General features: G+C 39.2%; 1 protein-coding gene across 17 annotated transcripts in view; it reads right to left on the minus strand.

The window, feature by feature from the left end:
* Positions 1 to 12586, minus strand: part of LOC104603253 (putative protein phosphatase 2C 60) — a 34035-nt gene extending 21449 nt beyond the window's left edge. For 4 of the 17 annotated variants that reach the window (XM_088897404.1, XM_010267238.3, XM_010267245.3 and 1 more), the window contains exons 1-3: positions 12049 to 12391; positions 11417 to 11545; positions 2659 to 2722 (exon numbers count right to left, since the gene is read on the minus strand). In XM_088897404.1, the coding sequence (XP_088753530.1) occupies positions 2659 to 2722; positions 11417 to 11545; positions 12049 to 12060 (205 nt within the window). In that variant the 5' untranslated portion in view covers positions 12061 to 12391. Of the gene's footprint in view, positions 1 to 2658; positions 2723 to 11416; positions 11546 to 11630; positions 11785 to 12048 lie in introns of those variants that run through there. The other 13 variants (XM_088897401.1, XM_088897396.1, XM_088897399.1 and 10 more) reach the window with 10 other exon arrangements.
* Between the last annotated feature and the right edge of the window lie 146 nt (positions 12587 to 12732).

Raw genomic sequence — 12732 nt, forward strand, 5'->3', positions numbered from 1 at the left:
CCAACTTCACTGTTCTTGGGACTTCTTCCATCTTAATCCCTCTCAAACCCAGTACAGCCGCACTGAGATTTGAAGTGTCCAGCTCTTCCAAGGCACCTCTGCACTGGGATGCAATTTGCTTGAAAGTTTCAGGGGACCATAAGTTGAACAGAAGTCCTAAAACTTTCAGCAGGAATACTTCTGTTTGGTCTACGCGATTTGCACTCGGTGTCCACTGGCTAACTACCATTATACCTTCCTAAGTCTGAATAGGGAGAGCGTGAATCTCCCCAACCATCCTACCCACTTCTAACAGGGCCTTATCTGCTTGAAAAGGTTGCAGACTGAAGGAACCTTCGAATTCCAATTTCTGTTTCAGTTCCTCTGCTATCAAACCCCATTTGGACACCTTCTTTTTTGCAGAGACTACATATTTTTTATTCCAGTCCTTACCCTTCCCGTCTTCTTCCTTTCCTGAACCTGTTTTTGATTGGAAGACTTCACTGTTGTTGGCCTGGGTTTGCCTTGATTGTTCCAGTTTCTCCACAAGAAATCCTGTAGTTCTTTCACAACCGTAGTCCAACCTTCACTCTGGTTTCCACATGGGATGCATATCATCTGTTTTTTTGCCCAGCCCAAACCACTCTGTGGCTGTGATGAACCACCCTTTCCTATTGAACCGTTGTTCTGCTTCAAACATCTTACCATTTAATTTCATACTATTCTTCCAATTCTGAGATCTTCTTGAAACTATGGCTACGTCCAGAAAACCTTTTAACCATACAACCACATTCTTCGGAAGGTACACTGAAGCTCTTTTCTCTTCTCTGATCTTCATCGACACCAGATTCCTTGACTTCACTTCCTCAAACTTAAAAAGTTCTGCGTTAACGGGCGCTTCCTTTCTCCATCTTCCCACTAATTCGAACCTCCCCATCCTTCTTTAAACTGACAGCTTTTTACCTGAGATTTGTCGCCGGTGTTAACAGTCTCTGGTGACGCAATTCACTGTCGCCGGTGATGCCCTTCGTCAGAATATCATAGAATTGTTTGTGAATGAAACATTTTCCATTTCAATGAAACATTTGCCATTTCAATTTCCCAAGTCTAATGGGTTATTCCACTTTCCACTTCTCGCATTCCCACTTCATTACATCTTGTTCTTCCGAATAAGACAAGAGAGAGTTAATGACAAGTTAAATGAGAGATGAAAGTCTTCATTACATCTTGTTCTTCCGAATAAGACAAGAGAGTTAATGACAAGTTAAATGAGAGATGAAAGTCTTGAAGATGACTGGCTGATTGATTTGTTTTGTTAAATTTTAAAAATCAAAAATCAAAAAAAAAAACGAGATAGATGAAGGGTGGGGGAGAATGGATAGGGATGCTGACATGGACAACCTTGTTTTAGTATATAAATAGATTCTTTATCGTGTAGGTGACTAGGTGACCCACCATTGCCTAAAATCGCCTAGATACCCTGACAAATTGTAAAATAAAATGATTATGTAGGTTGTTTTCTGCATCATGAGTCATGATATCCCATTATCATCATCATAACATAACCTATTGGCATATTAAATATAAAGATATATGTCATGTCAGGTGATAGTTGGGCACATAGACAATGCATAGTTAAGCTTTAGGCATAATGATAAATGCATGCATAGTTGAAAACACATCAATGTTATGTGTCCATTAAAGATGGATCTCTACACAACTTCAATCTATATTGGCTAAAACAATGTGAAAGAGTGGAGAGAAGCAAATAAGATTCCAAAGAAGAGTAAAAATTGTTTGATAAATGGGTACCGATTAAAATTGCATAACCCCTAAGCAAGTAATCACTGAAAATTATATTTAATGCAATGTAATTACTTGGAATAACAATATTTTTGCAAGGAAGGCGTGGATATTTCAATATGACAATATTTGCAAAATTGAACTGTCTTTGCCACATGTTTCATATATGAGTTCAGTAAATGAAAACCATAGTTTTTTTTTTTTGGATAATCTTTCAACATCCTTTAAATGCATGTCATAAAATATTATACAACAAAATACATGCACAAAGCACAGCATGACTAACTGGTATCCAGTGGAATCAGTGGTGCTTCAAGTTCGAGTGTTTGAATCAAGCTTAAAAGGAAAAAAAAATGAACCAGTGGCTAGGAACAGCTCTTGCCAAATATTTACATACATATTTAAAATACAAACAACTGAAAATCTTGGTTGTAAAAAAAATACATATAAATACAAATATTATGGGAAATGAGAAACAGGGAATTATTTTTAATAAAAAAATGTTAAATACATTTATATCTATAAACATAATATTACATGAATATATCAAATATATAATGCCCATATTTCCACATAAATATACCAATAACTTTATCCTATTTTTTAAAATAAATTTGTCTTAAAAACAAAGGCATCTCTAAAGGATCTTTGCCATATTGTTTTTGTTGGACTGAATTTTTTTGTAGTACAACTCTAGGAGAAATGAACTTTTTCTGCACCAAACTTTTGCAATATGTCAAAATTGCCATTCATTGAAGGCTTGAAGCACCATAGCTATCAAAATTTGATGCTTTCAGATATATCCATATAGGATAACAAACAGCAACGAAATCATCTGGGTAGAAAATTAATCAAATACCAGAATCCAATTCTTACCTCCATGCCCATCATAAACACCAAAGAATGATGTTGTACCGTCCAGATCTGGATATGCTGCATGCTATAGAAAACAACGCATAAGCAAGGATAATAGCATAACATAATACAATATGGAAGTAAACAGATATCATGATAGTACAAGTTCAAATTAGCAGTGCAGTTCATCTTCCTCATAGGTACAGACCCAACATAATTTCTATATGATGGTACTTCACCTTGTGTGGAGGAAGCTGTTATGGAAGCCAAGTTGATACTTCCATTAACCTCTGAAGATGATGAAAGAAGTGGTATTGAGCTCTACTGAAGGAACTTTCGAGCGACTAAAGCTCTTAAACAAATGCTTGGTTGGTTGTTTCGTCAACTCTAAACCAGATGTTGAAGTAGTTTGGAACTGGGCAATGACTGAATGGATGCCAAGTAGTCACTTCCAGGTGAGAAGACTAGGCGCAGGGTTCTTTCTTTTCTCCTTCAGTAGTGAAAATGAAGCTTCGGATATTCTTGAGCCCGAACAGGATCAAGTTCGGTGTCCAGAGTTAAGACTGGGGAAGTGGAATCCTCTCGGTGGTGCGTTGAGAAATGTGGGGCCTTCAAGCTTCGTTTGGATTAATGTGTTCGGCATTCCTCTTCATGCTTGGAGTTTCCATACCTTCAGGGAGATTGGGGATGCTTGTGGGATTTTTAGGTTCATTGACTCAAGAACTCTAGATTGGAAGAACTTAGTGAGTGTGTGATATTAATTAAGGTGGAGGAAATTCATCCGGTTCCAACATCCCTTTTGCTTCGCTTTGGCGGACAACTTAACTTTTCGATTTAAGAGTGGTAATAGAAGGAACTTACTCAGGCGGTTGGCTTAATCACCCAGTCTCGCGTAAGGTGGAAGGAGGTGCTTCTCAAGATCCCTCTGGTTCGAGAAGGCGGAATTCGAAAATACTTTTCATGGAGAGTTCCGAAGGTTGAAGATGAGGGTAGTTTGGGTACCAAAAAAGATTTCGTTTCTAGTGGGGTTGTCACATCGGCTTTGGTAGACTTTCGAGACTTTGGAAAAGGAAGGAGTAATGATTTGGGGGTGAGCTTGAATAAGGATGAGGGGAGTGGGACCCACTCGGTGGTAACTGTTCGGGAAGATGGAAAGTCCCCATCTCCACATCTTCAATGGGTGTCTTGCATCGGGGATGGAGATTCCACTAGGGCCCACTCTCCAAATCCTTTATCAATTAGTGCGAGGAGGCCTAATGTCCCACCCAAGGTAGGGGTTATTAAGAGGAGTAAAAATCTCTTCAAACATGCTACCAAAGGTAGGCAAGCAAATAGTCTCATTTTGAATTTGGCTCATAAGCAAAGAAATGTCAGACTGCACAAGGCGTCAAAGCTGAAGGTTGTTAAGAGACCTGCTGTCGGAAGAACTTCTAACGTGACCGGGAGTCCTGGCTACAGCGAAGGTGCTTCTGGAAACAACGATCAAAACAAGGAAAAATCGGTGGTCTTAGATGCTGTAAGTCCAGTGGGGGACTACGGTGCATCTTGATGTTTTGGGGTCAACATGGGCGACTCTGGTTGTTGTGATCAAAGTAGCAGAGAGTCGATAGAAGTTCTTGAAGATGCTCTTCCAAAGAAAAACTCTGATGCAACTGCCAAGGCCCCCTCCTCGAATGGATTTAGGGGTGGCAATTTTCCCCGTCCCCGACAGGTACCCGGGCTCCCCGACCCGACGGGGTCAGGGAGGGGGGGTACCTTGGCAGGGTCGGGGTCGGGGATGGGGCTACCCTTGAATCCCCGATCGGGGACGAGGAATGCAATCCTCGCCCCGACCCATCTCCGATTAATATATATATAATATAATATATTATATTTTTTTATCAGTAACAATGAAATTTTATTAATGATAAAAATCAAGATTACAAAGGGATGGAGCTAAAAAGTCTTAACTCCAGCTACCCAAGAAACTTTCTGATCATGCAGTGATTACAAAACAGCCCAAAATAATGTCTCTATTTACCCCTTGCCTAGCTAGACCGTCAGCCAATGCATTTGCACTTCTCTTTATCCAATTACATTGAATTTCCATGTCCTTGGTTAACCACTTATACTTCATCTTTTCATTGTTGTATTTCCACATCATAGCACTATCCTCTTTTAGCCATTTCACCACCATTTCAGAATCACCTTCTATAACCACCTTTTTGATATTCATTTCCTTGACCCTTTGTATCCCTTCAATAGCTCCAAAAATCTCAGCCCTCAAAGAGTTTCCCACCCCAATCGGCCCAGAGTACATGGCCAACAAGTTCCCTGTTTCATCCCTTATCACACCCCCAATTCCAGAAGGCCTTGGGTTGCCAATGCTGCTGCCATCAAAGTTCAGTTTGGTGAACCCAATAGGTGGAGTCCAGCAATCTTTTGATATCTTTCTACATAAGCCTGAATCTGCAATCTCCTTCCAATTTCTTAACAGCTCATCAACTGAGAACACTTTGAACAGCTCCAATGTTCTCAACCATTGTACCATCCTAATGTGGATGATCTCCATGATTTCTTCCACACTTCTCTTTTTATTTGAGAAGATCCTTGAGTTCCTCTCCTCCCACACTGTCCAGCAGACCACAGCTCTACCACACCTCCACATGATTTTAGCCCTTTTAGTTGGCCAATTAGGCATGGAAGAAAACAAGCTTGGAACATTTAAAGGGGGAGTTCCACCTGCATCCAAACAGAGAAGTAAACCATACCCAAATAGCTTTAACAAACCGACAAGATATATAATATATAATATTATATTATATATTATATAAGTATAATAATTATTATTCATTTTTTTAAAAGATTAAAACTTAAAAAATAGAAAAATATTAAAACCCTCGATAGTAAAACACAAAACACTTCGACAAAGAGAAGAGAGAACTCTGTCTCTGAACCTTTGTCTTCCACTCTTCCTTCGTCTTTGTCTTCGTCGCCGATTCGCCGACCATCGTCTCGTCGCTGTCGCCACTCGCCTGTCGAACAGAGGATAGAGATACTCGAGTGACAGAGAAAAGCTACTCAAAGAAGAGTCACTGTCACCACTCGCCGATTGTCGTCGCTTCAACCTTCGTCTATTGACGTCAAGTCACCGTCGCCCGTCTCTCTCTCTCTCTCTATGTGTGTGTGTGTGTGTGTGCATACATATCTCGTTGGGGATGGAGGGGGGACTCCTTTCCCACCGGCGATCGGGGACGAGGATGGGGGGTGATTTGGGGGTCGGGGTCGGGGTCGAGGATGGGGGATGTAATCCCCGCCCTGTTGCGATTCCTAAATGGATTGGATGTTTCTAGAGCAGACAGGAAGATCCACGAAGAAGCAGAGATTGGCCTGATGGAGGAGGAATTTGCTAATAATGGGTCTACTGTTGCCACCCTCGCAGGAAATGCTATTGTTGGTGGTGGAGGAAGCGAATTTGTTGGTGAGGAATTTTGTTCACCATCCCAAATCAAAGACGACATTGCTTATCTTTGTGTCTTCGAGGAGGTGGTGATCGGGAAGTTAGGCATGGATTTGGGGAGGGGGGGAGGATAAGAAAGATTTGATTGGGGCTGAATCTGTGACACCCAAAAAGTGTCAAGGAGCCTCTGGAGTGAGATCCTCTCATACTGTGCATGTCACCAAGATCTTTTCCCATCTAAAGCTTGGTTTGGTTGGGTCTGGCCCTACAAAGAACTACAAAAGGGTGTACAAAGAAGAAACAGTAAGACCTCTAAAATTTCAAAGCAAAATCTGAATATTGAGAACTCTCATATTACCTCTAACCCGGGTAAACAGCTGGGGAATGGTCATCTTGTTGGCACCCCTAAAAAGAATTTCAATTCTGTTGTTAGAGAACTTGATTAATGTCTCGAAAAGGAGGTGGAGAAAACTGGTTTTGTCTCATTCAAGGAAGCGGCTAGAAAGGATGTAGAAATTGGTAAAAGCTTGGGTTTGTTTTTATGAGGAGGTGAAGATTTTGCCTTAAAAGCTTTAGAAGAGTTTGAGAGGAAGAAGGAAGAAAGCTCGATAAAAGGGTTAATTGGAAGAGGGAGATAGGGTGAAGATGGCAACAACCAAGAGGAGGCTTTTGATGGAGAAGATTAGTTTATCTCTTCTGTTAGTACCTTTTTTCCTGTTTTCTGTTGTCCTTTTATTCTTGGTCTAGGTTTTGGTGTCGGAGGGTTTTGTTTTGCTGTTCTGTTTGGAGTCTTTGTCTGTTGTTTTCTGGTGTGAGAAGTGTCTAAGTCTGTCTTTCTTCTCTCGGGTGATTTCTTATCACCTTCCTATGTATTTCTTTTTATTTGAATGATTTTTCTCTTTACCTTTGAAAAAAATAACCACTTGAAGGTAAGGATACGAATTCGGCACCCAATTTGAAGAATTTCAACTAAATCAATCCTGGGACCTTAAACTGGCTCCCTCAAAATTTAACAAACGCTCAACCCAGGCCTACCCAAGTTACACCCCTACTTGAACAAGATGTGTGGTTATAAAATCATCCAGAGAGTCTTTGTCCTAGACACCATAGATTAAGCAATATGCTGGTACATGCAAAGGTAATACAATGCTTAATGGCACTAAATCATTTCACCAGGCAGGTTTAGGAACTACAACCATAATGAAGATCTAGAAAGGAAGGTTAATGTAGTAAACCCACTAACACTTCAAGCCTTGGTAAAACTTGCCAACACAAAAATAAATAAGAAGGAAAAGAAAAAAAATCATGGAATTAACTTGAAATACTTAATGGCATCATTTTGACATATTTTGAAGTTTTTGACATTACAACTTTCATCTAAATAAGATAAATTTTTGCCTTAAGAGTTGTACAAAAAGCATTTGTTTAACTTCCTAGTATAAACCCAGGTCAATAGATCCCCAAAAGGTCATACATGCATCCACTTCATATAAGGTGATCCTGATGGTGGATCGTGTCCTTCTGGTATGAGACAAAGAAAAGGAAATAGATGCATAATGTCACCCTTTTAGCCTTTAGGTAATCCAATGAGACACAACTATGTCATCACAACCACAAGGAACAAAAATGAAGTATAGAGATGAAAACTAATAGTGAACATCCTTCTCAAAAAAAAGTAAATAGTGAAAATACAAAAATGAAGAATAGAAATTTGAGATGGGAGTGACTGTCTAGAAAACAACAACTAATGCATTACAAAGACTAAATACTTAAAACTCAAGCCAACTGAAAGGTGATTTACCACAAGGGCTTATCTGTTCCATCAACAATTTACAAGACTAGCTCTCGGATAAATAAAATAAATCAGAATGGCTTAGTATATTGACAAGGTTCACAAATCAGAAACTCATAAACAGACAACAACAGGCAGAAAGGAAGAATAAGAAGAAGATCAGAAACTGATTTTTTGATAATTAAGAAGATCAGAAACTGTTATGAAGTTGCAAGCCTCCAGGCACTGAATATGGATCTAATTCCAAGGAAACATTGCAAGAATTTTTTGTAAGAAAAGCATTGCAAGATAGAAGATCTATGAAACGTAATGTAGACTGACAATATTGGTTTACACAAGTTTCTGGAAACCAACACTACCCTGTATGTTGATGAAGTTTCTGTTCTGAAGGGAGAATTTTGTTTCCAAAGACATCAATGATTTACTCCCTCTATTAATTAACCACTGAATAATGTTTTTTAATCAATTAACGAATGAATACTGTGATTCCAAATATTTGATGAGTCAATTCCTTGCTTCTATGGGGTTCTTGGTGGTGGTAAGAAGGTCAGGAAGCATAACATTAGGACCCAACAATCCTGACATAGGAGAATTCTAGGTTGAAGAAAATTAATCTCAGTAGTCTATGAGAAACTAAGAAAGCACTTTGGAGATTCCATACATGCAAGTGTGGTAGGAAATCATAGAGATCACTGAAAACCTAATACTTTTCACTTGCTAATTTTGATCTTGTCAGTATATATAAATCAACAAGGCCAAAAGACCAGTCAACTAGAAAGGTATCCCTGTCAAGGACATTCCAAGAACAAGGAATTATCATAGCCCTTAACTTATAGGGTATGGCAGTGTTCCTTCATACATCCAATGTTTCAAAGCCAACAATTGGACTCAATTGATGTTTAAATCAGAATGTCCTACAAGTTTAGAACTATTGGCAACTGAGTTATTAAAGCATAGGAATTGAGAATAATCCGCACTAAGTTATAATTTTCTCAACTAACCAAAGTGCATTTCTAGTAACCAAAGTGCATTTGTTCCGGGAAGACAGATGGTTGATTCAATACTCATTGCAAATGAGTTGTTAGACTCTAGAAGAAAGGGTACCCCGGGTGTAATTTGTAAACTTGATATTGAGAAAGCATATGATCATGTTAACTGGAATTGCCTGGATCTGGTGCTGGAGAAAATGAATTTTGGGCAGAAATGGAGAAACCGGATCAGAGAATGTGTTAAGACCCCAAAATTTTCTATCCTAATTAATGGCCAAGCAATGGGGTTTTTCGGTAGTTCTAGAGGTTTGAGGCAAGGAGACCCTCTTTCCCCCTTGTTGTTTATTTGTATCATGGAAATTCTAACTCTTTTCAATAAGAAGGCTGCAGATAATGGGTATTGGGATGGATTTGCAATCTCTCCAGGAAAGGAAAAAGTTAATATCCTCCAGTTTGCAGATGATACCTTATGTTTTGTTGATGCATCCCCGATTCAGTTGGAATTAGTGCTAGGGATTCTGAGTTGGTTTGAAGTAGTGTCTGGTCTCAAAGTTAACTTGAGTAAGAGTCAGATCATCCCAGTGGATCTTGTACCAAATTTAAAAGAATATGCAGAAGTGATGGCTTGGCAAACTGCTTTTCTCTCGGTCAAGTATTTGGGGCTGCCTCTTGGGGCTAAATATTCTTCTTTTGCGACTTGGATTTCAATTATTGAGAGAATGGAGAGAAAATTGGCTTTTTGGAAGGCAAAACATCTTTCATTTGGGGGCAGAGTGACACTGATTAAGAGTACTCTTGATATTCTTCCTACTTACTTCCTCTGTCTATTCCCCATCCCAATCAAAATAGCAAATAGGTTGGAGCAAATCCAGAGGAGTTTTTTATGGAGGGGATGGGAAGAGGAAAAGAAGATCCATATTGTAAAATGGGAGCAAGTGTGTCTCCCAAAGGAAGTTGGTGGGCGGGAATAAGGAATTTGAAGAAATTTAATTCTGCCCTTCTTAGTAAATGGTTATGGAAGTTTGCCACTGAAAGAAATGCATGGTGGAGAAAACTTATTGCGGCAAAGCATGGGGTGGAGTGGGGTGATTGGAGATCCAAGTGTCCTCATTCAAGAGGGGCGAGTTCCCTGAGGGCAGGTATTTTGAAGAACCTTCCTATCTTCTTGGAAGGGATCAGATTTAAGGTGGGAAATGGGGAAAGAATTAAATTTTGGAAGGATTCTGGTGTTCAGAAGTGTCTTTGGAAGAAGCTTTCCCTCTTCTGTTACAAATCTCTGTAAATCAGGATTCTTCTATCGCTGAGAATTTTAATGCATCAGGTGACTCCATTATTTGGAATCCGCTTTGCAGGAGAAGCCTGTTTGATTGGGAGGTGGAAGAGTATGCGGCACTGTTGGGTTTGCTTCAAAACCAGATGATTGATTTAAGTCTGAAGGATCAATGGAGCTGGAAATGGAATGCAGATGGTAGTTTTTCTGTTAAATCTATGGTGCTCAAGCTGTTTAGTTCAGGTCAGGAGAATTTCCCCGCCAAGCAGATTTGGAATTCAACTAGCCCCTCTAAGATTAATTTTCTGGTTTGGACAATGGTTCTTGATAAATGTCTGACTAGAGTTAATCTGGAGAGACGTGGTATTCAGATTCTGGATCTTTTGTGTGGCTTGTGTGGTACTCTTGCAGAAACTACTGAGCACTTGTGTATCCATTGCCCAATTTCTTCTTATGTCTGGGGTCACTTTCTTAAGGCCTTGGAGATTAGTTGAGTAATGCCAAATTCAGTGAAGGAGCTGCTGAACTGTTGGGAGTATTGAGGGCCTCAGCAAGAAAGGAAAGCTGGTTTGGAACACCATTCCGGCAGCTGTGCTTTGGTCCATTTGGACTGAGAGAAATAACAGAATTTTCTGTTGTAAAGCTAAAAGCCCAGATGAAATAGTGCGAGACTAGAGAGCTGTGGGCAAGTTATTTTCTTGGGCGTCGGTGATGGAGGAATTTAAACATCAGAACTTGCATCTTTTGTTTTGTTCTCAGCCTTGGATGAGAATGTAGTCTGATGTGGGCCCAGGCAGCCTTTATAGCCTGGGCTTTGTTGTAATGTTTCTTTGATGAATAAATTACCTTACCTTTTCCAAAAAAAATAATAATTTCCTCAACTAACTGATCTGAGAAATCCCATTTTATTTTAAAGGGAGTTCATCACTCCTTAGGAATTTGATTAATCACAGAAGATTTACTTATCACTTCTTCATATAGTTGGATATGTTAGGTACAAACTATATACATCTAATGGGTTTAGAGAATCTAATGCAGAATTCCATGTTTTCAGTTTAGCATCCAAATTGATTTTACCCACAAGCACAACAATTGGACAATCCACTCGAAGAAATTTAAACCAAATTTGTTAAGACCAGGCCTTAAACCCTCAAAACACATTTCAAAAATCCTAAGTAATGTTCACTAATTTACTTAAAAATTGAGCAAGAAGCACAAAAATATCTATGGTCAAACTAGAAAGTAGGAAAGAAGGAACTAGAAAGGTAAGTTTCACAGAGTATACTCACTGCGTCTTCCATGGTTGCACGCCACCCTTGCATGGAAGACAAGCCATATCTAAGTCTGCCATTCTCACCGTCTTCAGAAAACTTTTCAGTTTTGGGAGTACTGAGATATATCCCCATTCCTTCCTGGATCTAAGTAAAAGTATTAACTATCAGATTAATAGAGCGATGCAATTAAAAAGAAAAGCAACCACTGCAAAATGAACAACATGATTACCCTCTGCAAGGTTATCTTCTGTGACCAGTGGATTAATTCATGAATATCAACTATGCATCTTGTCAAATTAAAACCAGTGTTATCCTACAAATTCTCGGCAGGAATGACCAAATAGCTAGAACCAAAGCCCAAAATTGAAACCCAAATTCAATTCCTGAAAGCAAACCCACATAGAACATAGAAAATTTCAATAGAGAGAGAGAGAGAGAGAGAGAGAGTGCCTTGCAGAACCGATCTAAGTTCTAAGCGTCTCCCAAAATCAACTACCCCAAAACTAAATTTCCACTCATCAGATCGACTAAAATACTGGAAACCCGGAATACAGTTCTTGATAATATTAATAAAATAAAACGAATGTTATTTAAATAAGATAAAAAAAAAAGAAGAACAAAAGTTCTAGGGTTCCTGATGCACTCACGTGCCAGTTCATGCGACCGTACACCGTTCTAATCAGACACAACTGACAGAAACACCAAGTGGGTATAATTGAGATGGTTCCTGTAAATGCAACGAAAATCCAGACGGTTCTTGCCCGTTCTTAACTGGAGTAAAAACCAGTTGTATCTGATTGATACAAGAACTCAGACTGATCAAAGACGCAGAAAGGCAAAAAATATTCCGGAGCAAAGAGAGCGACAGAGAGATCGCCAATCGATGAAATCACAGCAGACGCCAGTCAGAGGGAAAAAAAAATAAAGTTTCGAAGTATTGGACCTTTTAACGACTGCTGATCAATAGACGCCCAGAGAATTTTCTTGCTTCCTCACTTGCTCGCTCGTTCTTCTTGTGCTTGGTTTGAATAAAAATTCAGTCATCGTTACACATTACATCAATACAATTTCTTGAGTTTTTTTTTTTTTTTTCCTTCGAGAATACAATTTCATGAGTTGTTATCTGAATTTGGATTTATCGATACGTGTCTTCTTTATTGTTTTCTGTTTTAAAGAAAATATCTTGGGAATTCCGTCTGTAAGGATTAAAAGCAACAAAAATGGCCAACTTTCTGAACCCAGAACACCCATTATCCATCTTAACTCCCTATCTGCGTACACGTGGCAAATATGTAAACACGTCATCAATCAATCAGGTCCTCATCCATATA

This window comes from Nelumbo nucifera, chromosome 2, assembly GCF_055504915.1.
Source record: "Nelumbo nucifera cultivar China Antique chromosome 2, China Antique-T2T, whole genome shotgun sequence".
Classification (NCBI taxonomy): Eukaryota; Viridiplantae; Streptophyta; class Magnoliopsida; order Proteales; family Nelumbonaceae; genus Nelumbo; species Nelumbo nucifera.